The sequence below is a fragment of the Melospiza georgiana genome, chromosome 32 (genome assembly GCF_028018845.1).
Source record: "Melospiza georgiana isolate bMelGeo1 chromosome 32, bMelGeo1.pri, whole genome shotgun sequence".
Taxonomy (NCBI): Eukaryota; Metazoa; Chordata; class Aves; order Passeriformes; family Passerellidae; genus Melospiza; species Melospiza georgiana.
The window spans coordinates 2,942,727-2,969,316 of NC_080461.1; the positions used below are offsets into that span (position 1 = coordinate 2,942,727).

General features: G+C 47.8%; 1 protein-coding gene across 1 annotated transcript in view; it reads left to right on the plus strand.

Moving 5' to 3' along the window:
- The window catches only part of LOC131094995 (uncharacterized), a 65,693-nt gene extending 44,527 nt beyond the window's left edge, over positions 1 to 21,166 (plus strand). Inside the window, exons 9-22 of the mRNA XM_058042588.1 lie at positions 814 to 1,131; positions 2,791 to 3,099; positions 3,903 to 4,199; positions 5,218 to 5,535; positions 7,192 to 7,500; positions 8,304 to 8,600; positions 9,634 to 9,951; positions 11,606 to 11,914; positions 12,718 to 13,014; positions 14,049 to 14,366; positions 16,023 to 16,331; positions 17,334 to 17,630; positions 18,649 to 18,966; positions 20,961 to 21,166. Coding sequence (XP_057898571.1) covers positions 814 to 1,131; positions 2,791 to 3,099; positions 3,903 to 4,199; positions 5,218 to 5,535; positions 7,192 to 7,500; positions 8,304 to 8,600; positions 9,634 to 9,951; positions 11,606 to 11,914; positions 12,718 to 13,014; positions 14,049 to 14,366; positions 16,023 to 16,331; positions 17,334 to 17,630; positions 18,649 to 18,966; positions 20,961 to 21,121 — 4,175 coding nt within the window. The 3' untranslated portion in view covers positions 21,122 to 21,166. The remainder of the gene's footprint in view (positions 1 to 813; positions 1,132 to 2,790; positions 3,100 to 3,902; positions 4,200 to 5,217; positions 5,536 to 7,191; positions 7,501 to 8,303; positions 8,601 to 9,633; positions 9,952 to 11,605; positions 11,915 to 12,717; positions 13,015 to 14,048; positions 14,367 to 16,022; positions 16,332 to 17,333; positions 17,631 to 18,648; positions 18,967 to 20,960) is intronic.
- Positions 21,167 to 26,590: the final 5,424 nt, after the last annotated feature.

Below are 26,590 nucleotides of genomic sequence, written 5' to 3' on the forward strand. Positions count from 1 at the left end.
TTGGGTTGGGTTTGGTTGGACCTTGGTTGTGTGTGGTTTAGTCATTGTTGGTTCGTGGTTGGGTTTGGCTGGGTTTGGTTTGGTGTGGTTGAGTTTGGTCACATCGTGATCCCAAATCTCCACCTGAAGATCCAAAATTGACAATTTCCTTTTTTTCCCCCATTTTTTCCAAAATACTGAAATTATCAGGAGCCACCTTTAGGCTTTTTGACCCAATCCCAACCCCAGGATCTCCCCCTGTTTGGTGGCACCTCCAGGACCATCCAGGGGGTCCCCAAATTCCTAAAGTCATCAAAAATCAGAATTCTGGGAAAATTTGGGAGCTTCTTCTTCATCTTCTCCATTCCCACCTCCAAAACATCAAAATTTTGGACCATTTTTAGCCTTTTTTCACCCAGTCTAAGCCCAACCCAACCAGGGCCATGGTGGGACCTCTTCCATCAAAGAAAAGTCAGAGTTTTGGGTAAAATCAGGACTTGGGGAAAAATTGGGTGGTTCTTCTCCATCTTCTCCATTGTCTCCACGTTCTCCATTCCCACCTCCAAAATACTGAATTTGGGGCCATTTTTGGGCTTTTTGACCGAATCCAAGCCCTATCCAAACAGGGTCCTGGTGGGACTTCCTGTAACCAATAAAAATCAGGATTTTGGGAAAAACTGGGTGGTTCTTCTCCATCTTCTCCATTCCCACCCAAAAAATTGAACTTTAGGCTTTTTTTCCTCCCAAAAATCGAATTTTGAGCCACTTTCACTCTTTTCCAATCCGAATTTTAAAATCACCGATAAGACTGATTTTCCCCCAATTTTTTCCCAGACCCGTGTCCGCCCCCTGTGCTTTGGGTGGAGCCTCCGTCTGGCGTGGTCACTGCGGGTCAGCGGCTGCGCCTGACCTGTTCCGCGAGCCGACGTCACTTCCGGCGCCGCTTCCGCTTCTTCCGCGATGGCGTCGAGCTGACTCCGGGTGACCTCATCGATGACGTCATCAGTGACGTCACTGGTGATGGGTCCCAGCTGGTGTTCCTGCGGATTTCGCCAGAATTTTCTGGGAATTTCAGCTGCCTGCTGGAGGAGGAGGTGGGCGGGGCCTGGGTGGAGGCTCCGCCCAGTGAAGGCGTGGCCGTGGTGGTCATGGGTAGGTGAGGGGGTTTTGGGGGGAAAATGGGGCATTTGGGGAAAAAGTGGAGGGGGAGGAGACATATGGGGATTTATTGGTTTTGGAGTATTTGATGACCGTGGGATTGGTTTTGGGGTGAGTTTTGGGGGTTTTTGGGGTATTTGCTGAACCATGTTTCTTTAGGGCTGTTTTTTAGCATTTTTGGGTTTTTTCATGTCCACGGGAGTTTTTTGGGTTGTTTTGGGGGTATTTTCTGGCCCTGGGGTTTATTTTGGGGTGAGTTTTGAGGTTTTGGGTTATTTGCCGACACATGGGGGTTTTTTGGCATGGTTTGGGGTTTTTTTGTGGTATTTCCTAACCCTGGGAATATTTTGGGGATGGTTTTGTGTTTTGGGGGGTATTTGCTGCCCCTGGAGTTTATTTTGGGCATGGTTTTGGGGTTTTTTTGCGTATTTGATCACCCAGGGGGGTTATGGGGTAACTTTTGGGTGTTTGGGGGGTTTATGATAGCCATGGGGGTTTTCTGCGGTGGTTTTAGGGTATTTGCTGACCCTGGGGTTTCTTTTGGGGTGGTTTTAGATTTTTTGGTTTTTTTTTTTTTTTTGACTTTTTTGACCCAGTCTGAGCCCAACTGAAGCAGGGTCATGGTGGCACCTCCTCCATCCAAAAAAATTTCAAAAATTTAGGAAAAAAAGTCAGGATTTTGTGAAAAACTACGTATTTCTTCCCCCTTTTCTCCATCTTCCCCATCTTCCCCATTCTCACCTCCAAAACTTGAATTTTTGGGTCACTTTTGGGCTTTTTTGGACCCAAACTTAGCCCAACCCAAGAAGAGTCAAGGTGGGACCTCCTTCATCCAAAAAAAAAAAAAAAACAAATCAGAGTTTGAGGAAAAAAATCAGGGTTTTGGGAAAATTGGGATGTTCTTCTCCACCTTCTCCATCTTCTTCATTCCCATGCCAAAACATTCCAATTTTGGTACTGTTTTTGGCCTTCTTTGACCCAGTCCAAGCCCAACCCAAGTGGGTCATGGTGGAACCTCTTACAACAACAAAAACTCAGGAGTTTTGGGGAAAATTGTGAGGTTCTTTTCAATCTTCTCCTCTTCTCCGTTTTCACCTTCAAAAATTGATTTTTGGGCCTATTTTGGGCTTTTTTGGACAAATCCAAGCCCAACCCCAGCAGGGTCATGGTGGTACCTCCCATGACCAACAAAAATCAAGATTTTGAGAAAAACCTGCTGGTGGTTCTCCATCTCCAAAATCTTCTCCATTTTCACCTCAAAAACTCTGAATTTTTGGGTCATTTTTAGGCCTTTTGGACCTAATCCAAGTCCAACTCAACCAAGGACATGGTGACACCTCCTCCACAAAACAAAATCGGATATTTAGGAAAAAAATCAGAATTTTGGGTAAAAATTAGGAGGTTCTCTATCTTCTCCATCTTCCCCATTTTCACCTCCAGAAAATGGAATTTTTGGGACATTTTTGGGCTTTTTCAACTCAATCTGAGCCCAACCCAAGCGGGTCATGGAGGAACCTCCTCCACCCAAAACAAAATCAGAATTTTGGGAAGAGTCAGGATTTTGGGGAAAAAATGGGAGGTTCTTCTCCATCTTCTCCATTCCCACTTCCAAAATATTGACTTTTTTCTCATTTCCCCCTTTTTTCTCCCCAGACCTCTCCCCTCCCGCCCCCAGCATCTCGGTGATGCCGACCAAGGCGCGTTTCCTGGTGGGCGATGCCGTGTCCATCTCCTGCGCCGCGCCGGCGCCGCCCAGCACCGACCGCATCCAGGCCTTCCGCTTCAACGGCACCTCAGGCTGGGCCAGCGACGTCCGTACGTCCCGCCGGACGTCTGTCCACACCTTCACAGTCACCGGGCCCCACGACGGCGGCTTCCACACCTGCTCCTACAGTGTCGTCCGGCGCGGTGGCCGCGTCCTCCACTCGCCACCCAGCCGGGCTGTGGTCATCAATGTCCGAGGTTTTGTGGTGGAAACTCCTGGAGTGGGGGGTTTTGGGGGGGTTGTGGGGTCAAAATTTGGTCCCACTGAGGTTCAGGGTTGGGTTTTCCACCGAATGTTGACTTTTCTACTCAACTGGGGGTTTTAATCCCAAAATTCATACCCATTGGGGTCCAACCTTGACTTTTCCACTAAACCTTGACTTTTCCACCCAACTGGGCATTTTTATCCCAAAATTCATTCTCGTTGATGTCGAACCTTGACTTCTGTGTCCAATTGGGGATTTAAGGCCAAAATTTGGTCCTGCTGAGGTTCAGGGTTGGGTTTTCCACTCAATGTTGACTTTTCTACTACTTTTCTACTCAGTTGGGGGTTTTAATCCCAAAATCTATCCCCATTGAGATCCAACCTTGACTTTTGTGTCCAATTGGGCATTTTTATCCCAAAATCCGTCCCCATTGAGGTCCAACCTTGACTTTTCCACCCAATTTGGAATTTTTATCGCAAAATTTGTCTTCATTGCGGTCCAACCGTGAGTTTTCCACCCGACATTGACTTTTCCAGCCAATTTGGGCCATTTTTACCTCCAAATCCATCCCATTGACCAAAACATTGCCTTTAGATGCAACGGTGAAATTTCATCCCAAAATTCATCCCCAGTGAGGTCAAACCTTGACTTTTCCACCAAATTTGACCATTTTCACCCCAAAATCCACCCCCATTCACCAAAAATCCCCTTTTGACCCAACAGCACCATTTTTACCCCAAAATCCCTCCCCTTTTGACCTCCAACCTTGACCTCTGACGCTTTTCCTCCCACCAGACCGCCCGACCCAACCCAACCTGACGGTGACACCCTCGGGCCTCACGGTGCAAGGGCAGCCCCTCCTCTTCCTCTGCATGGCCCCGCCCAGCAAAGCCCCTCGGCGCCACTTCCGCTTCCTCCGGGATGAGCTCGAGGTCTCCGAGGGCATCGTGGAAGGTTCTGGAAGCGCCCGGCTGAGGGTGGAGAGGAGCGGCCAGAACCAGACCGGGAACTTCAGCTGCAGCTATGAGGAGATGACCGAGGGGCGCTGGATTGCCTCCTACCCCAGCGAGGCCGTGGCAGTGGTGGTGGAAGGTGATTTTGAGGGGCAATCGGCAGGGTTTGGGTATGGGGAGGGGTGTGGGGAAAGGTGAGGAGATAGCAAGGTGAGGAGAGGGAAGGTTGGTTGAGTTTGGTTAGGTCAAGGTTGGGTTTGGTTTGGTTGGGTTGGATTTGGTTTGGTTGGGTCAAGGTTGAATTGGGTTTGGTTGGGTTGGGTCAAGGTTGGGTTGGGTCAAGGTTGGGTTGGGTTTGGTTGGACCTTGGTTGTGTGTGGTTTAGTCATTGTTGGTTCGTGGTTGGGTTTGGCTGGGTTTGGTTTGGTGTGGTTGAGTTTGGTCACATCGTGATCCCAAATCTCCACCTGAAGATCCAAAATTGACAATTTCCTTTTTTTCCCCCATTTTTTCCAAAATACTGAAATTATCAGGAGCCACCTTTAGGCTTTTTGACCCAATCCCAACCCCAGGATCTCCCCCTGTTTGGTGGCACCTCCAGGACCATCCAGGGGGTCCCCAAATTCCTAAAGTCATCAAAAATCAGAATTCTGGGAAAATTTGGGAGCTTCTTCTTCATCTTCTCCATTCCCACCTCCAAAACATCAAAATTTTGGACCATTTTTAGCCTTTTTTCACCCAGTCTAAGCCCAACCCAACCAGGGCCATGGTGGGACCTCTTCCATCAAAGAAAAGTCAGAGTTTTGGGTAAAATCAGGACTTGGGGAAAAATTGGGTGGTTCTTCTCCATCTTCTCCATTGTCTCCACGTTCTCCATTCCCACCTCCAAAATACTGAATTTGGGGCCATTTTTGGGCTTTTTGACCGAATCCAAGCCCTATCCAAACAGGGTCATGGTGGGACTTTCTATAACCAATAAAAATCAGGATTTTGGGAAAAACTGGGTGGTTCTTCTCCATCTTCTCCATTCCCACCCAAAAAATTGAACTTTAGGCTTTTTTTCCTCCCAAAAATCGAATTTTGAGCCACTTTCACCCTTTTCCAATCCGAATTTTAAAATCACCGATAAGACTGATTTTCCCCCAATTTTTTCCCAGACCCGTGTCCGCCCCCCGTGCTTTGGGTGGAGCCTCCGTCTGGCGTGGTCACTGCGGGTCAGCGGCTGCGCCTGACCTGTTCCGCGAGCCGACGTCACTTCCGGCGCCGCTTCCGCTTCTTCCGCGATGGCGTCGAGCTGACTCCGGGTGACCTCATCGATGACGTCATCAGTGACGTCACTGGTGATGGGTCCCAGCTGGTGTTCCTGCGGATTTCGCCAGAATTTTCTGGGAATTTCAGCTGCCTGCTGGAGGAGGAGGTGGGCGGGGCCTGGGTGGAGGCTCCGCCCAGTGAAGGCGTGGCCGTGGTGGTCATGGGTAGGTGAGGGGGTTTTGGGGGGAAAATGGGGCATTTGGGGAAAAAGTGGAGGGGGAGGAGACATATGGGGATTTATTGGTTTTGGAGTATTTGATGACCGTGGGATTGGTTTTGGGGTGAGTTTTGGGGGTTTTTGGGGTATTTGCTGAACCATGTTTCTTTAGAGCTGTTTTTTAGCATTTTTGGGTTTTTTCATGTCCACGGGAGTTTTTTGGGTTGTTTTGGGGGTATTTTCTGGCCCTGGGGTTTATTTTGGGGTGAGTTTTGAGGTTTTGGGTTATTTGCCGACACATGGGGATTTTTCGGCATGGTTTGGGGTTTTTTTGTGGTATTTCCTAACCCTGGGAATATTTTGGGGATGGTTTTGTGTTTTTGGGGGTATTTGCTGCCCCTGGAGTTTATTTTGGGCATGGTTTTGGGGTTTTTTTGCGTATTTGATCACCCAGGGGGATTATGGGGTAACTTTTGGGTGTTTGGGGGGTTTATGATAGCCATGGGGGTTTTCTGCGGTGGTTTTAGGGTATTTGCTGACCCTGGGGTTTCTTTTGGGGTGGTTTTAGATTTTTTGGTTTTTTTTTTTTTTACTTTTTTGACCCAGTCTGAGCCCAACTGAAGCAGGGTCATGGTGGCACCTCCTCCATCCAAAAAAATTTCAAAAATTTAGGAAAAAAAGTCAGGATTTTGTGAAAAACTACGTATTTCTTCCCCCTTTTCTCCATCTTCCCCATCTTCCCCATTCTCACCTCCAAAACTTGAATTTTTGGGTCACTTTTGGGCTTTTTTGGACCCAAACTTAGCCCAACCCAAGAAGAGTCAAGGTGGGACCTCCTTCATCCAAAAAAAAAAAAAAAACAAATCAGAGTTTGAGGAAAAAAATCAGGGTTTTGGGAAAATTGGGATGTTCTTCTCCACCTTCTCCATCTTCTTCATTCCCATGCCAAAACATTCCAATTTTGGTACTGTTTTTGGCCTTCTTTGACCCAGTCCAAGCCCAACCCAAGTGGGTCATGGTGGAACCTCTTACAACAACAAAAACTCAGGAGTTTTGGGGAAAATTGTGAGGTTCTTTTCAATCTTCTCCTCTTCTCCGTTTTCACCTTCAAAAATTGATTTTTGGGCCTATTTTGGGCTTTTTTGGACAAATCCAAGCCCAACCCCAGCAGGGTCATGGTGGTACCTCCCATGACCAACAAAAATCAAGATTTTGAGAAAAACCTGCTGGTGGTTCTCCATCTCCAAAATCTTCTCCATTTTCACCTCAAAAACTCTGAATTTTTGGGTCATTTTTAGGCCTTTTGGACCTAATCCAAGTCCAACCCAACCAAGGACATGGTGACACCTCCTCCACAAAACAAAATCGGATATTTAGGAAAAAAATCAGAATTTTGGGTAAAAATTAGGAGGTTCTCTATCTTCTCCATCTTCCCCATTTTCACCTCCAGAAAATGGAATTTTTGGGACATTTTTGGGCTTTTTCAACTCAATCTGAGCCCAACCCAAGCGGGTCATGGAGGAACCTCCTCCACCCAAAACAAAATCAGAATTTTGGGAAGAGTCAGGATTTTGGGGAAAAAATGGGAGGTTCTTCTCCATCTTCTCCATTCCCACTTCCAAAATATTGACTTTTTTCTCATTTCCCCCTTTTTTCTCCCCAGACCTCTCCCCTCCCGCCCCCAGCATCTCGGTGATGCCGGCCAAGGCGCGTTTCCTGGTGGGCGATGCCGTGTCCATCTCCTGCGCCGCACCGGCGCCGCCCAGCACCGACCGCATCCAGGCCTTCCGCTTCAACGGCACCTCAGGCTGGGCCAGCGACGTCCGTACGTCCCGCCGGACGTCTGTCCACACCTTCACAGTCACCGGGCCCCACGACGGCGGCTTCCACACCTGCTCCTACAGCGTCGTCCGGCGCGGTGGCCGCGTCCTCCACTCGCCACCCAGCCGGGCTGTGGTCATCAATGTCCGAGGTTTTGTGGTGGAAACTCCTGGAGTGGGGGGTTTTGGGGGGGTTGTGGGGTCAAAATTTGGTCCCACTGAGGTTCAGGGTTGGGTTTTCCACCGAATGTTGACTTTTCTACTCAACTGGGGGTTTTAATCCCAAAATTCATACCCATTGGGGTCCAACCTTGACTTTTCCACTAAACCTTGACTTTTCCACCCAACTGGGCATTTTTATCCCAAAATTCATTCTCGTTGATGTCGAACCTTGACTTCTGTGTCCAATTGGGGATTTAAGGCCAAAATTTGGTCCTGCTGAGGTTCAGGGTTGGGTTTTCCACTCAATGTTGACTTTTCTACTACTTTTCTACCCAGTTGGGGGTTTTAATCCCAAAATCTATCCCCATTGAGATCCAACCTTGACTTTTGTGTCCAATTGGGCATTTTTATCCCAAAATCCGTCCCCATTGAGGTCCAACCTTGACTTTTCCACCCAATTTGGAATTTTTATCGCAAAATTTGTCTTCATTGCGGTCCAACCGTGAGTTTTCCACCCGACATTGACTTTTCCAGCCAATTTGGGCCATTTTTACCTCCAAATCCATCCCATTGACCAAAACATTGCCTTTAGATGCAACGGTGAAATTTTATCCCAAAATTCATCCCCAGTGAGGTCAAACCTTGACTTTTCCACCAAATTTGACCATTTTCACCCCAAAATCCACCCCCATTCACCAAAAATCCCCTTTTGACCCAACAGCACCATTTTTACCCCAAAATCCCTCCCCTTTTGACCTCCAACCTTGACCTCTGACGCTTTTCCTCCCACCAGACCGCCCGACCCAACCCAACCTGACGGTGACACCCTCGGGCCTCACGGTGCAAGGGCAGCCCCTCCTCTTCCTCTGCATGGCCCCGCCCAGCAAAGCCCCTCGGCGCCACTTCCGCTTCCTCCGGGATGAGCTCGAGGTCTCCGAGGGCATCGTGGAAGGTTCTGGAAGCGCCCGGCTGAGGGTGGAGAGGAGCGGCCAGAACCAGACCGGGAACTTCAGCTGCAGCTATGAGGAGATGACCGAGGGGCGCTGGATTGCCTCCTACCCCAGCGAGGCCGTGGCAGTGGTGGTGGAAGGTGATTTTGAGGGGCAATCGGCAGGGTTTGGGTATGGGGAGGGGTGTGGGGAAAGGTGAGGAGATAGCAAGGTGAGGAGAGGGAAGGTTGGTTGAGTTTGGTTAGGTCAAGGTTGGGTTTGGTTTGGTTGGGTTGGATTTGGTTTGGTTGGGTCAAGGTTGAATTGGGTTTGGTTGGGTTGGGTCAAGGTTGGGTTGGGTCAAGGTTGGGTTGGGTTTGGTTTGGTTGGGTTTGGTTGGACCTTGGTTGTGTGTGGTTTAGTCATTGTTGGTTCGTGGTTGGGTTTGGCTGGGTTTGGTTTGGTGTGGTTGAGTTTGGTCACATCATGATCCCAAATCTCCACCTGAAGATCCAAAATTGACAATTTCCTTTTTTTCCCCCATTTTTTCCAAAATACTGAAATTATCAGGAGCCACCTTTAGGCTTTTTGACCCAATCCCAACCCCAGGATCTCCCCCTGTTTGGTGGCACCTCCAGGACCATCCAGGGGGTCCCCAAATTCCTAAAGTCATCAAAAATCAGAATTCTGGGAAAATTTGGGAGCTTCTTCTTCATCTTCTCCATTCCCACCTCCAAAACATCAAAATTTTGGACCATTTTTAGCCTTTTTTCACCCAGTCTAAGCCCAACCCAACCAGGGCCATGGTGGGACCTCTTCCATCAAAGAAAAGTCAGAGTTTTGGGTAAAATCAGGACTTGGGGAAAAATTGGGTGGTTCTTCTCCATCTTCTCCATTGTCTCCACGTTCTCCATTCCCACCTCCAAAATACTGAATTTGGGGCCATTTTTGGGCTTTTTGACCAAATCCAAGCCCTATCCAAACAGGGTCATGGTGGGACTTCCTGTAACCAATAAAAATCAGAATTTTGGGAAAAACTGGGTGGTTCTTCTCCATCTTCTCCATTCCCACCCAAAAAATTGAACTTTAGGCTTTTTTTCCTCCCAAAAATCGAATTTTGAGCCACTTTCACCCTTTTCCAATCCGAATTTTAAAATCACCGATAAGACTGATTTTCCCCCAATTTTTTCCCAGACCCGTGTCCGCCCCCTGTGCTTTGGGTGGAGCCTCCGTCTGGCGTGGTCACTGCGGGTCAGCGGCTGCGCCTGACCTGTTCCGCGAGCCGACGTCACTTCCGGCGCCGCTTCCGCTTCTTCCGCGATGGCGTCGAGCTGACTCCGGGTGACCTCATCGATGACGTCATCAGTGACGTCACTGGTGATAGGTCCCAGCTGGTGTTCCTGCGGATTTCGCCAGAATTTTCTGGGAATTTCAGCTGCCTGCTGGAGGAGGAGGTGGGCGGGGCCTGGGTGGAGGCTCCGCCCAGTGAAGGCGTGGCCGTGGTGGTCATGGGTAGGTGAGGGGGTTTTGGGGGGAAAATGGGGCATTTGGGGAAAAAGTGGAGGGGGAGGAGACATATGGGGATTTATTGGTTTTGGAGTATTTGATGACCGTGGGATTGGTTTTGGGGTGAGTTTTGGGGGTTTTTGGGGTATTTGCTGAACCATGTTTCTTTAGGGCTGTTTTTTAGCATTTTTGGGTTTTTTCATGTCCACGGGAGTTTTTTGGGTTGTTTTGGGGGTATTTTCTGGCCCTGGGGTTTATTTTGGGGTGAGTTTTGAGGTTTTGGGTTATTTGCCGACACATGGGGATTTTTCGGCATGGTTTGGGGTTTTTTTGTGGTATTTCCTAACCCTGGGAATATTTTGGGGATGGTTTTGTGTTTTTGGGGGTATTTGCTGCCCCTGGAGTTTATTTTGGGCATGGTTTTGGGGTTTTTTTGCGTATTTGATCACCCAGGGGGATTATGGGGTAACTTTTGGGTGTTTGGGGGGTTTATGATAGCCATGGGGGTTTTCTGCGGTGGTTTTAGGGTATTTGCTGACCCTGGGGTTTCTTTTGGGGTGGTTTTAGATTTTTTGGTTTTTTTTTTTTTGACTTTTTTGACCCAGTCTGAGCCCAACTGAAGCAGGGTCATGGTGGCACCTCCTCCATCCAAAAAAATTTCAAAAATTTAGGAAAAAAAGTCAGGATTTTGTGAAAAACTACGTATTTCTTCCCCCTTTTCTCCATCTTCCCCATCTTCCCCATTCTCACCTCCAAAACTTGAATTTTTGGGTCACTTTTGGGCTTTTTTGGACCCAAACTTAGCCCAACCCAAGAAGAGTCAAGGTGGGACCTCCTTCATCCAAAAAAAAAAAAAACAAATCAGAGTTTGAGGAAAAAAATCAGGGTTTTGGGAAAATTGGGATGTTCTTCTCCACCTTCTCCATCTTCTTCATTCCCATGCCAAAACATTCCAATTTTGGTACTGTTTTTGGCCTTCTTTGACCCAGTCCAAGCCCAACCCAAGTGGGTCATGGTGGAACCTCTTACAACAACAAAAACTCAGGAGTTTTGGGGAAAATTGTGAGGTTCTTTTCAATCTTCTCCTCTTCTCCGTTTTCACCTTCAAAAATTGATTTTTGGGCCTATTTTGGGCTTTTTTGGACAAATCCAAGCCCAACCCCAGCAGGGTCATGGTGGTACCTCCCATGACCAACAAAAATCAAGATTTTGAGAAAAACCTGCTGGTGGTTCTCCATCTCCAAAATCTTCTCCATTTTCACCTCAAAAACTCTGAATTTTTGGGTCATTTTTAGGCCTTTTGGACCTAATCCAAGTCCAACCCAACCAAGGACATGGTGACACCTCCTCCACAAAACAAAATCGGATATTTAGGAAAAAAATCAGAATTTTGGGTAAAAATTAGGAGGTTCTCTATCTTCTCCATCTTCCCCATTTTCACCTCCAGAAAATGGAATTTTTGGGACATTTTTGGGCTTTTTCAACTCAATCTGAGCCCAACCCAAGCGGGTCATGGAGGAACCTCCTCCACCCAAAACAAAATCAGAATTTTGGGAAGAGTCAGGATTTTGGGGAAAAAATGGGAGGTTCTTCTCCATCTTCTCCATTCCCACTTCCAAAATATTGACTTTTTTCTCATTTCCCCCTTTTTTCTCCCCAGACCTCTCCCCTCCCGCCCCCAGCATCTCGGTGATGCCGGCCAAGGCGCGTTTCCTGGTGGGCGATGCCGTGTCCATCTCCTGCGCCGCGCCGGCGCCGCCCAGCACCGACCGCATCCAGGCCTTCCGCTTCAACGGCACCTCAGGCTGGGCCAGCGACGTCCGTACGTCCCGCCGGACGTCTGTCCACACCTTCACAGTCACCGGGCCCCACGACGGCGGCTTCCACACCTGCTCCTACAGCGTCGTCCGGCGCGGTGGCCGCGTCCTCCACTCGCCACCCAGCCGGGCTGTGGTCATCAATGTCCGAGGTTTTGTGGTGGAAACTCCTGGAGTGGGGGGTTTTGGGGGGGTTGTGGGGTCAAAATTTGGTCCCACTGAGGTTCAGGGTTGGGTTTTCCACCGAATGTTGACTTTTCTACTCAACTGGGGGTTTTAATCCCAAAATTCATACCCATTGGGGTCCAACCTTGACTTTTCCACTAAACCTTGACTTTTCCACCCAACTGGGCATTTTTATCCCAAAATTCATTCTCGTTGATGTCGAACCTTGACTTCTGTGTCCAATTGGGGATTTAAGGCCAAAATTTGGTCCTGCTGAGGTTCAGGGTTGGGTTTTCCACTCAATGTTGACTTTTCTACTACTTTTCTACTCAGTTGGGGGTTTTAATCCCAAAATCTATCCCCATTGAGATCCAACCTTGACTTTTGTGTCCAATTGGGCATTTTTATCCCAAAATCCGTCCCCATTGAGGTCCAACCTTGACTTTTCCACCCAATTTGGAATTTTTATCGCAAAATTTGTCTTCATTGCGGTCCAACCGTGAGTTTTCCACCCGACATTGACTTTTCCAGCCAATTTGGGCCATTTTTACCTCCAAATCCATCCCATTGACCAAAACATTGCCTTTAGATGCAACGGTGAAATTTCATCCCAAAATTCATCCCCAGTGAGGTCAAACCTTGACTTTTCCACCAAATTTGACCATTTTCACCCCAAAATCCACCCCCATTCACCAAAAATCCCCTTTTGACCCAACAGCACCATTTTTACCCCAAAATCCCTCCCCTTTTGACCTCCAACCTTGACCTCTGACGCTTTTCCTCCCACCAGACCGCCCGACCCAACCCAACCTGACGGTGACACCCTCGGGCCTCACGGTGCAAGGGCAGCCCCTCCTCTTCCTCTGCATGGCCCCGCCCAGCAAAGCCCCTCGGCGCCACTTCCGCTTCCTCCGGGATGAGCTCGAGGTCTCCGAGGGCATCGTGGAAGGTTCTGGAAGCGCCCGGCTGAGGGTGGAGAGGAGCGGCCAGAACCAGACCGGGAACTTCAGCTGCAGCTATGAGGAGATGACTGAGGGGCGCTGGATTGCCTCCTACCCCAGCGAGGCCGTGGCAGTGGTGGTGGAAGGTGATTTTGAGGGGCAATCGGCAGGGTTTGGGTATGGGGAGGGGTGTGGGGAAAGGTGAGGAGATAGCAAGGTGAGGAGAGGGAAGGTTGGTTGAGTTTGGTTAGGTCAAGGTTGGGTTTGGTTTGGTTGGGTTGGATTTGGTTTGGTTGGGTCAAGGTTGAATTGGGTTTGGTTGGGTTGGGTCAAGGTTGGGTTGGGTCAAGGTTGGGTTGGGTCAAGGTTGGGTTGGGTTTGGTTGGACCTTGGTTGTGTGTGGTTTAGTCATTGTTGGTTCGTGGTTGGGTTTGGCTGGGTTTGGTTTGGTGTGGTTGAGTTTGGTCACATCGTGATCCCAAATCTCCACCTGAAGATCCAAAATTGACAATTTCCTTTTTTTCCCCCATTTTTTCCAAAATACTGAAATTATCAGGAGCCACCTTTAGGCTTTTTGACCCAATCCCAACCCCAGGATCTCCCCCTGTTTGGTGGCACCTCCAGGACCATCCAGGGGGTCCCCAAATTCCTAAAGTCATCAAAAATCAGAATTCTGGGAAAATTTGGGAGCTTCTTCTTCATCTTCTCCATTCCCACCTCCAAAACATCAAAATTTTGGACCATTTTTAGCCTTTTTTCACCCAGTCTAAGCCCAACCCAACCAGGGCCATGGTGGGACCTCTTCCATCAAAGAAAAGTCAGAGTTTTGGGTAAAATCAGGACTTGGGGAAAAATTGGGTGGTTCTTCTCCATCTTCTCCATTGTCTCCACGTTCTCCATTCCCACCTCCAAAATACTGAATTTGGGGCCATTTTTGGGCTTTTTGACCAAATCCAAGCCCTATCCAAACAGGGTCATGGTGGGACTTCCTGTAACCAATAAAAATCAGGATTTTGGGAAAAACTGGGTGGTTCTTCTCCATCTTCTCCATTCCCACCCAAAAAATTGAACTTTAGGCTTTTTTTCCTCCCAAAAATCGAATTTTGAGCCACTTTCACCCTTTTCCAATCCGAATTTTAAAATCACCGATAAGACTGATTTTCCCCCAATTTTTTCCCAGACCCGTGTCCGCCCCCCGTGCTTTGGGTGGAGCCTCCGTCTGGCGTGGTCACTGCGGGTCAGCGGCTGCGCCTGACCTGTTCCGCGAGCCGACGTCACTTCCGGCGCCGCTTCCGCTTCTTCCACGATGGCGTCGAGCTGACTCTGGGTGACCTCATCGATGACGTCATCAGTGACGTCACTGGTGATGGGTCCCAGCTGGTGTTCCTGCGGATTTCGCCAGAATTTTCTGGGAATTTCAGCTGCCTGCTGGAGGAGGAGGTGGGCGGGGCCTGGGTGGAGGCTCCGCCCAGTGAAGGCGTGGCCGTGGTGGTCATGGGTAGGTGAGGGGGTTTTGGGGGGAAAATGGGGCATTTGGGGAAAAAGTGGAGGGGGAGGAGACATATTGGGATTTATTGGTTTTGGAGTATTTGATGACCGTGGGATTGGTTTTGGGGTGAGTTTTGGGGGTTTTTGGGGTATTTGCTGAACCATGTTTCTTTAGGGCTGTTTTTTAGCATTTTTGGGTTTTTTCATGTCCACGGGAGTTTTTTGGGTTGTTTTGGGGGTATTTTCTGGCCCTGGGGTTTATTTTGGGGTGAGTTTTGAGGTTTTGGGTTATTTGCCGACACATGGGGGTTTTTTGGCATGGTTTGGGATTTTTTTGTGGTATTTCCTAACCCTGGGGATATTTTGGGGATGGTTTTGTGTTTTTGGGGGTATTTGCTGCCCCTGGAGTTTATTTTGGGCATGGTTTTGGGGTTTTTTTGCGTATTTGATCACCCAGGGGGGTTATGGGGTAACTTTTGGGTGTTTAGGGGGTTTATGATAGCCATGGGGGTTTTCTGCGGTGGTTTTAGGGTATTTGCTGACCCTGGGGTTTCTTTTGGGGTGGTTTTAGATTTTTTGGTTTTTTTTTTTTTTTTACTTTTTTGACCCAGTCTGAGCCCAACTGAAGCAGGGTCATGGTGGCACCTCCTCCATCCAAAAAAATTTCAAAAATTTAGGAAAAAAAGTCAGGATTTTGTGAAAAACTACGTATTTCTTCCCCCTTTTCTCCATCTTCCCCATCTTCCCCATTCTCACCTCCAAAACTTGAATTTTTGGGTCACTTTTGGGCTTTTTTGGACCCAAACTTAGCCCAACCCAAGAAGAGTCAAGGTGGGACCTCCTTCATCCAAAAAAAAAAAAAACAAATCAGAGTTTGAGGAAAAAAATCAGGGTTTTTGGAAAATTGGGATGTTCTTCTCTACCTTCTCCATCTTCTTCATTCCCATGCCAAAACATTCCAATTTTGGTACTGTTTTTGGCCTTCTTTGACCCAGTCCAAGCCCAACCCAAGTGGGTCATGGTGGAACCTCTTACAACAACAAAAACTCAGGAGTTTTGGGGAAAATTGTGAGGTTCTTTTCAATCTTCTCCTCTTCTCCGTTTTCACCTTCAAAAATTGATTTTTGGGCCTATTTTGGGCTTTTTTGGACAAATCCAAGCCCAACCCCAGCAGGGTCATGGTGGTACCTCCCATGACCAACAAAAATCAAGATTTTGAGAAAAACCTGCTGGTGGTTCTCCATCTCCAAAATCTTCTCCATTTTCACCTCAAAAACTCTGAATTTTTGGGTCATTTTTAGGCCTTTTGGACCTAATCCAAGTCCAACCCAACCAAGGACATGGTGACACCTCCTCCACAAAACAAAATCGGATATTTAGGAAAAAAATCAGAATTTTGGGTAAAAATTAGGAGGTTCTCTATCTTCTCCATCTTCCCCATTTTCACCTCCAGAAAATGGAATTTTTGGGACATTTTTGGGCTTTTTCAACTCAATCTGAGCCCAACCCAAGCGGGTCATGGAGGAACCTCCTCCACCCAAAACAAAATCAGAATTTTGGGAAGAGTCAGGATTTTGGGGAAAAAATGGGAGGTTCTTCTCCATCTTCTCCATTCCCACTTCCAAAATATTGACTTTTTTCTCATTTCCCCCTTTTTTCTCCCCAGACCTCTCCCCTCCCGCCCCCAGCATCTCGGTGATGCCGGCCAAGGCGCGTTTCCTGGTGGGCGATGCCGTGTCCATCTCCTGCGCCGCGCCGGCGCCGCCCAGCACCGACCGCATCCAGGTCTTCCGCTTCAACGGCACCTCAGGCTGGGCCAGCGACGTCCGTACGTCCCGCCGGACGTCTGTCCACACCTTCACAGTCACCGGGCCCCACGACGGCGGCTTCCACACCTGCTCCTACAGCGTCGTCCGGCGCGGTGGCCGCGTCCTCCACTCGCCACCCAGCCGGGCTGTGGTCATCAATGTCCGAGGTTTTGTGGTGGAAACTCCTGGAGTGGGGGGTTTTGGGGGGGTTGTGGGGTCAAAATTTGGTCCCACTGAGGTTCAGGGTTGGGTTTTCCACCGAATGTTGACTTTTCTACTCAACTGGGGGTTTTAATCCCAAAATTCATACCCATTGGGGTCCAACCTTGACTTTTCCACTAAACCTTGACTTTTCCACCCAACTGGGCATTTTTATCCCAAAATTCATTCTCGTTGATGTCGAACCTTGACTTCTGTGTCCAATTGGGGATTTAAGGCCAAAATTTGGTCCTGCTGAGGTTCAGGGTTGGATTTTCCACTCAATGTTGACTTTTCTACTACTTTTCTACTCAGTTGGGGGTTTTAATCCCAAAATCTATCCCCATTGAGATCCAACCTTGACTTTTGTGTCCAATTGGGCATTTTTATCCCAAAATCCGTCCCCATTGAGGTCCAACCTTGACTTTTCCACCCAATGTTGCGTTTTCTACCCAACTCCATCATTTTGTCCCAAGTTCATATCATTGAGGCTAAGTGTTGACTTTTCCACCCAATTGGGCATTTTTATCCTAAAATTTATCCCCATTGACCAAAATCTTGGATTTTGGTCCATCAGGGGCATTTTGATCCCATAATCTGTCCATGTTGAGGTCCAACCTTGACTTTTCCACCCAATTTGGAATTTTTATCGCAAAATTTGTCTTCATTGCGGTCCAACCGTGAGTTTTCCACCCGACATTGACTTTTCCAGCCAATTTGGGCCATTTTTACCTCCAAATCCATCCCATTGACCAAAACATTGCCTTTAGATGCAACGGTGAAATTTCATCCCAAAATTCATCCCCAGTGAGGTCAAACCTTGACTTTTCCACCAAATTTGACCATTTTCACCCCAAAATCCACCCCCATTCACCAAAAATCCCCTTTTGACCCAACAGCACCATTTTTACCCCAAAATCCCTCCCCTTTTGACCTCCAACCTTGACCTCTGACGCTTTTCCTCCCACCAGACCGCCCGACCCAACCCAACCTGACGGTGACACCCTCGGGCCTCACGGTGCAAGGGCAGCCCCTCCTCTTCCTCTGCATGGCCCCGCCCAGCAAAGCCCCTCAGCGCCACTTCCGCTTCCTCCGGGATGAGCTCGAGGTCTCCGAGGGCATCGTGGAAGGTTCTGGAAGCGCCCGGCTGAGGGTGGAGAGGAGCGGCCAGAACCAGACCGGGAACTTCAGCTGCAGCTATGAGGAGATGACCGAGGGGCGCTGGATTGCCTCCTACCCCAGCGAGGCCGTGGCAGTGGTGGTGGAAGGTGATTTTGAGGGGCAAGCGGCAGGGTTTGGGTATGGGGAGGGGTGTGGGGAAAGGTGAGGAGATAGCAAGGTGAGGAGAGGGAAGGTTGGTTGAGTTTGGTTAGGTCAAGGTTGGGTTTGGTTTGTTTGGGTTGGATTTGGTTTGGTTGGGTCAAGGTTGAATTGGGTTTGATTGGGTTGGGTCAAGGTTGGGTTGGGTTTGGTTTGGTTGGGTTTGGTTGGACCTTGGTTGTGTGTGGTTTAGTCATTGTTGGTTCGTGGTTGGGTTTGGCTGGGTTTGGTTTGGTGTGGTTGAGTTTGGTCACATCATGATCCCAAATCTCCACCTGAAGATCCAAAATTGACAATTTCCTTTTTTTCCCCCATTTTTTCCAAAATACTGAAATTATCAGGAGCCACCTTTAGGCTTTTTGACCCAATCCCAACCCCAGGATCTCCCCCTGTTTGGTGGCACCTCCAGGACCATCCAGGGGGTCCCCAAATTCCTAAAGTCATCAAAAATCAGAATTCTGGGAAAATTTGGGAGCTTCTTCTTCATCTTCTCCATTCCCACCTCCAAAACATCAAAATTTTGGACCATTTTTAGCCTTTTTTCACCCAGTCTAAGCCCAACCCAACCAGGGCCATGGTGGGACCTCTTCCATCAAAGAAAAGTCAGAGTTTTGGGTAAAATCAGGACTTGGGGAAAAATTGGGTGGTTCTTCTCCATCTTCTCCATTGTCTCCACGTTCTCCATTCCCACCTCCAAAATACTGAATTTGGGGCCATTTTTGGGCTTTTTGACCGAATCCAAGCCCTATCCAAACAGGGTCATGGTGGGACTTCCTATAACCAATAAAAATCAGGATTTTGGGAAAAACTGGGTGGTTCTTCTCCATCTTCTCCATTCCCACCCAAAAAATTGAACTTTAGGCTTTTTTTCCCTCCCAAAAATCGAATTTTGAGCCTTTTTCACCCTTTTCCAATCCGAACTTTAAAATCACCGATAAGACTGATTTTCTCCTAATTTTTTCCCAGACCCGTGTCCGCCCCCCGTGCTTTTAGTGGAGCCTCCGTCTGGCGTGGTCACCGCTGGTCAGCGGCTGCGCCTGACCTGTTCCGCGAGCCGACGTCACTTCCGGCGCCGCTTCCGCTTCTTCCGCAATGGCGTCGAGCTGACTCTGGGTGACCTCATCGATGACGTCATCAGTGACGTCACTGGTGATGGGTCCCAGCTGGTGTTCCTGCGGATTTCGCCAGAATTTTCTGGGAATTTCAGCTGCCTGCTGGAGGAGGAGGTGGGCGGGGCCTGGGTGGAGGCTCCGCCCAGTGAAGGCGTGGCCGTGGTGGTCATGGGTAGGTGAGGGGGTTTTGGGGGGAAAATGGGGCATTTGGGGAAAAAGTGGAGGGGGAGGAGGCATATTGGGATTTATTGGGGTTGGCAACCCCCACAGGAATGGTCAGTCCTGGCTGATTGGCCATGCTGACTACAATGATCACACCTAATCAGTTGTCCACACCCAGCTGTGTGACCACATGCCTGTGACCACTCATCAGTGACCACGCCCACCCAATTACCACACCCCAGTTGACCACGGCCATCAAAATGGCTTAACTCTAACTGGCCACACCAATGACCACTCCTAAAACGGCCATGACCACACCAATGACCACACCCCCAAATGGCCTCACCCACTCAGTTGCCTCACTGAAATTGACCACACCTATCAAAATAGCCACACCCATCTCTATGACCACATCCCCAAAATTGCCACACCCAACCATTGGCCACACCTACCTATTGACCACACCCAATGAAGTTGCCCATCCAATTGGCCATACCCACTTCAATAATGATGCCCAAAAAGCCACACCCATTGTTTTGACCACTCCCCCATCGGCCAAACCCACTCCAATGATCACAAGTAATGGCCACACCCATCAAAATGGGTCTCACCACCCCAATGACCACTCTGAAAAATACCCAAACCTACCCCAACGACCACACCGTAATGACCACACCCCCAATGACCACACCTACCCCAAGACCACACCGCAATAGACCACACCCACCCCGATGGCCCCACAGTTAAATGGCTCCACTCACCCCATTTACCATACCGCAAAATGGCCACACCCACCCCAACGGCCACTCTCAAATTGACCACAGTCATTAACGTGTCCACTGCCTCTCCCATGACCAGACCCAAAAATGGCTGCACCCCCTGGGTTAACCACACCCAAGGATGGCCACACTCCCCCAATGCCTACACCCCTAAATGGCCAGGCCCAGTCATCTTCCTCACTAAAGTTTACAATACCTATCAAAATTGCTACACTCGCACCAATGACCACATCCCCAAAATTGCCATGCGTATCACAATGGCCACACCCGCCCAAATGACCACAACCTTAAATGGCGACACCCACCTCGATGACCTTACCCCAAAATGGTCCCACCCAGTGCAATGTCCACACCCTGCCAATTGGCCACACCCACTTATTTACTGCTCCCAATTGACCGCGCGTATCAAATTGGCCGCACCCACTCCTATGATCACATCCAAAAAAGGCCACACCCACAGGGTTGACCACATCCCCAAACGGGCACACCCACTCCGATGACCACAAGCAATGACCACACCCATCAAAATGGCTTCCAACACCCCAATGACCACTTCCAAAAATTTCCACACACACCCCAATGACCACGCCCATCCCACTGACCACACCCACCCTCCCTACTTACCACACCCATCCTCAATTGACCACACGCACAAAGTGATCATGCCCACTCCAATTACCACACCCACCAACTGATCACACCCAGTTGAGCACAGGGTCCTTTTTTTTGGGTGATTTTTTGGGTTTTTGGGATATTTGCTGACCCCTGGGTTCTTTTGGGGTGGTTTTTGGAGTATTTCATGACTGTGGGTTTGTTTTTTTGGGGTGAGTTTTGGGGTTTTTGGGGCATTTGATGTCCACAGCAGGTTTTTTGGATATTTGCTGACAATGGGGATATTTTGGGGCAGTTTTGGGGTTTTTTTGCAGCATTTGCTGACCCTAGGGCTCTTTTTGAGGGTGGGTTTTGGATTTGGGGGTATTTGTTGACTCAGGGTTTTTTGGGGTGATTTTGGGGATTTTTGTTATTCACTGACCTTGGGGTGGTTTATGTTGGGGTAATTTTTGGAATTTTGGGGTATTTCATAACCCTGAGATTTTTTTGGGGGTGTTTTGGGGGTTTTCGGGGTATTTGCTGACCCAGGGTTTATTTTGGGTCAGTGTTGGGGGGTTTGGGATATTTGCTGACCCAGCTTTTTTTTTTTTTTGAGGGGGTTTCTCGTCCCCAGCCGAGTTCGAGTTCCCCCCATTGGTCATCGGCGGCGTGGTGGGCGTAGCCTTGACGCTTCTGGTGATCCTATTGGCTGCTTGGCTAGGCCGGAGGAGGAGGAGTCAGTGGGCGGGAGGGGAGGATTTGGACCCCAAAATGTCCCCAGATCGCCTATTTTAATCCCAAAATTTCCCTTGTCAGGCCAAAAAGGGAACATTTCACCCCAAATTTCTCTATTTTAGTCCCAAATTTGGCCATTTTGACCCCAAATTCCTCACTCGTATCCCAAAATTACCCCAAATTTCCCCATTAGAGTAAAAAAAAGACCTTTTTGTCCCCAAAGAGGTAATTTTGACTCAAATTCCCACATTTTACTAGAAAAGTGACTCTTTTGCCCCAAAAATCCTCATTTTGACCTCCAAACTGTTCCCAAATTGCCCAGTTGGACCAAAATTTCTTCAGTTTTGGGCAAAAATTGACCCTTCTGCCCTCAAATTGCCCATTTTGATCCCAAATCATCCCCAAATCTTTCATCTAAACCCAATTCCTCCATTTTACCTCAGAATGACCCATTTTGACTGCCAAAATCCTCGTTTTGACACCAAAATTGTCCCTTTTTAACCAAAAATTGACCTTTTTACCCCAAAATCAGCCATTTTGAGCCCAACTTGGCCATTTTGGCTGCATCTGACCAAAAATTTTCCCATTTTTATAAAAAAATTAACATTTTGCCTCAAAATTGCCCATTTTGATGCCCAAATTTCCCTGAAATCTCTATTTTTAACCCAAATGTTTCAACTTTACCCCAAAATCTGCCATTTTCAGCCCAAGTTGGCCATGTTGGCCTCATTTAGGCTTAAACTTCCCTATTTGCATCCAAAATTTAATATTTTCCCCTAAAATTTCCCCATTTTGACCCTGATTCCCCACTTAAGTCCAAAAATTAACATTTTTCTCCTCCAAATTGCCCATTTTGACCAAATTTTCCTGTTTTGACCCACAATTTTCCATTTTAGTTTAAAATGTAATATATTTCTCCCCAAAATTGCCCATTTTCCCCTTCCAATTTTCCTCTTTGCTCCAAAAATTTTGCCCCAATTTGACTCCAGATTTCCCATTCTCTCCCAAAACTTTGAATTTCTCCCCAAATTCCCCAAAATCACCAAATTTCTCACCAAAAACCCTTTTGAACCCCAAAATCAGACTCTTCTCACCCCAGATTTCCCATTTTTGACTCAAATTCCCAGGTTTCCCCCCAAACTTGGCATTTCTGCCCTAAAATTGCTCATTTTAATCCCAAAATCCCCATTTCCCCCCCAAATTCCTACATTTTCCCGCCAATACCCATTTTCCCCCATAATTCCCACATTTCAGCCCAAATTTTCACATATTCCCCTAAAATCCCCACATTTTGACCTCAAAATTCCCCATTTCCCCCCAAATCCCCATTTTCCCCAAAATTCCCACATTTCACCAAAAATTTCCCCATATTCCCCCCAAATTCCCATTTTAACCCCAAAATTCCACATTTTACCCCTCAAATACCCCATTTTCACCCCAAATTTTTAATTTTAAACCCAAAACTTTGAGTTTTGCTACAAAAATTCTCATTTTACCCCAAAACTTCAGATTTTACCCCCAAAATCACCATTTCTCTTCCAAATTCCTCATTTTTCCATAAATTATCCAATTTTGTCTCCAAACCACCTCAAAAATTCCTAATTTATCTCATTAAATCTCCTTTATCATCCCAAAAAAATCCTCAATTCTCTCCAAATCCACTTTACTGCCCCAAAATGTTGGTTTTCCCCAAAATGCCCTTTTTACTCCCAAAATGGCTTCTTTTTCCCAATATGTTGGATTTTCACCCCTATCTAGGGGGTTACTGCTGCCGGGGGCTGGGCCCTGGTGATGACACCAGGACCCTCTGCATGGGGTACCTCGAGGCTGGCGCCTGACCTGGGCCACGCCTACCAGTATGGCTGCCAGTGCGCTCAGATCATGCCCACAAGATGGCTGACAACATGGAGACCACACCCCCAAAATGCTTCTGAGACCAAGCCTCAAAGATATCTGACAATGTGCAGCCTGCCCCATAATTGATGCTGAGACCACGCCCCCAAGATGGCCAACAACTCGCAAGGGCCTGCCCCAAAAGATTCTGAGACCACGCCCCCAAGATGGCCGACAATGTGTGGGTCACGGGCCTAAAATGGCTTCCAGACCACACCCTCAAGATGGCAAACAGCTCACAGGCCACACCTCCAAGATGGCTGCAGATGTTGAGGCCCCACCCCTAAAATGGCGACAGTGGGTGGGGCCAGGCCGAGGCAGGCAATGGGGATTGGTGGATCCGATGGTGCTGTGTCCTGATCAGTCGGTTTGGATTTGGGAGCTGTTTATGCAAATGAGATGCAAATTTGGGCTGCAGGCAGGATCCCTGTGGGGTTGTTTGGGGGGAGGACATTATTATGTTCTTATGCCAATGAGATGCTAATCAGGGCCACACAACAGTTACTTGAGAGGTCCTGGAGGTATTTTTGGCTGTATTTATGCAAATGAGATTCATATCAGGGGCGCAGGCAGGGTTGGGGGGGAGATGTGTTTGTGTGTGTTTGGGGGAGGAAATCAAGGTGTTCTTATGCAAATGAGATGCTAATGAGGGGATTGGTCGGAGTGAGGCTTGGACCAGGACTGAGGGGATGACATCGACCAATGACATCAATGGGATCCAGTGGGATCCAATGGGATCCACTGGGACTGGGATATGCTGGATCCAGGCTCAGTGGCTGCAGGGATGATTCCAAACTGGGATCTCTGGGATCTTCCGGGATCAGGATCTTGTTTTGATCTGGTATCTCCTGCGGCCGGGAAGTGCCAGGCTGGGTTCCACTGGGGCTGGGGGCCACCGGGGTTGGAACCTACTGGGATCTGGGATCTGCTGGGATCTGCTGGGACTGAGATCCACTGGATCTAGGATCTGCTGAGGTTGGGACAGGTGGGACTGGGATGGGCTGAGGCTGGGATCTTCTGGGTCCCACCGGATCTGAGATCTGCTGGCCCTGGGATCCACAGGTGCTGGGATTTGCTGGAAGATGAATCTTCACAGCCACCACATCAACCCCTCACCAAAACCCCAAATTTTTGACAGCCAATCCCAAAACCCCCTAATTTTCACAGTGAAACCATTGACCCCTCACAAAGTTTTGACAACCAATTACAAAAACCCCAGATTTTTACAGCCAAACACAACCCCCCCAAATTTTCCCAGCCACTCCATCAACCCCTCACAAAACCCCCAAATTGTTGCAGACAATCACAAAAACCCTAAAATTTTCACAGTGACACAACTGACCTCTTACAAAAACCCCAAACTTTTGATAACCCATCACGAAAACCCAAAATTTTCACAACCATTTAAAAAAATCCCAAAATTTTCATAGTGACACTGTTGACCCCTCACAAAAACCCCAGAGTTTTAGTAACCAATCACAAAAACCCCAAAATTTTCCCAGCCACCCCATCAACCCCACACAAAAACTCCAAAGTTTTGACAACCAATCTCAAAAATCCCAAATTTTTGGCAGCCAATCACAAAACCGCAAGTTTTTGCCAGTCAATCATAAAAAAATCAAAATTTTTGCTGGCACCCCATTGACCCTTCTGAAAAACTCCAAATCTTTGCAGTCACTCCATCAACCCCTCACAAAAACCCCAAATTTTCATAGTCAATCACAAAACCCCCAAATTTAAGCAGCGGCACCACTGACCCCAGACAAAACCCGCAAATGCTTGCAGCTACCCCATCAACCCCTCACCAAACTCCCAAATATTCTCAGCCAATCACAAAACACCCAAATTTTCACAATCACAAAAACTCTAAATTTTCTCAGTCACCCCATTGACCCTTCAGAAAAAGCCCAACTTTTCACAGAGACCCCATCAACTCCTCGCAAAAACTCCAAATTTTGCAGGCAATCACAAAAACTCCACATTTTTCCAGACATCCCATCAACCCCTCACAAAACCCCCAAATCTTTGCTGCCATCCCAAAGACCCACACAAAACACCCAAATTTTCACAGCCAATCACAAAATCCCAAAATTTTCACAGCAACACCACTGATCCGTCACAAAACCCCCAAATTTTTGCCAATCATAAAAAGTCAAAAATTTTCCAGCCACCCCATTGGCCCTTCAGAAAAACCCTGAATTTTCACAGAGACCACATCAACCCCTCGCAAAAACTCCAAATTTTCACAACCAATCATAAAAACCTCAACATTTTTGCAGTGACACCATTGACCCCTCACAAAACCACAAATTTTCACAGCCAATCACAAAAACCCCAAATTTTCAAAGTCATCCCATCAATCCCTCTCAAAACCCCCAAATTTTTGCCAGTCAATCATAAAAAATTAAAAATTTCACAGCCACCCCACTGGCCTTTCAGAAAAACCCCAAATTTTTGGAGAGATCTCATCAACCCCTCATCAAAACTCCAAATTTTCAGTCAGTCACAAACTCCCAAAATTTTCTCACCCACTGCCAGCAACCCCTCACCAAACCCTCAAATTTTCTCAGCCAATTACAAAATTCCAGCATTTTCACAATCACAAAAACTCTACATTTTCCCTGCCACCCCATTGACCCTTCAGAAAAACCCCAAATTTTCACAGGGCCCCCATCAACCCCTTGCAAAGCACCCAAATTTCCGCAGCCAATCACAAAATCCCAAAATTTTCACAGCAACACCACTGACCCCTCACAAAATCCACAAATTTTTGCCAGTCAATCATAAAAAATCAAAAATGTCCCAGCCACCCCATTGACCCTTCAGAAAAACCCCAGATTTTCACAGGGCCCCATCAATCCCTCACAAAACCTCCACATTTTCACAACAAATCACAAAAGCCCAAAATTTTTGCAGTGACACCATTGACCAAACTCCCACATTTTGTCAGTCAATCACAAAACCCCCAAATTTTCACAGCCACCCAATCAATTCATCACGAAACCCCCAAATTTTCAGAGCCAATCACAAAATCCCAAAATTTTCCCAGACACCCCATCCATCCCTCACAAAACTCCCAAATTTTCCCAGCCAATCACAAAACCCCAAAATTTTCCCAGCCAATCACAAAACCTCTGAATTTTTGCAACCACCCTATCGACCTCTCACAAAACCCTGAAATTTTTAAAGACACCCCATCAACCCCTTCCAAAAACTCCAAATTTTCACAGCCAACTACAAAACTCCAATTTTTTCTCCACAGGCAGATCGATGTGGTTTGAATGCAAAACCAGTGAGAGACTCCAAGTCAGAAATTTATTAGTAAAAGGGAAAATAAAACCAAAATATATTTAACATTCCAAAATAAAAACCACTGACAGAGCCAGAACACAACCTGACACCCCATTGCTTGGGCTGTTGGAATTGTTTCATTCCACCTGGAATTTTGGCTGCAGAACTCCTGGAGTGGCAGGTGAGGTTCTGCTGGAGCACGGATCCTGTGGAAAGGGTGAAATTTTGACAGGGAAGTCTCACAGATTTGTATGCTTGGCAGAAAGGCTTTTAAATGTGGAATCTGAAGAAGGAATATAAATGAAAGCAAGTTTTGATATAAAAGAAAAGAATTTCTGAGCCAGT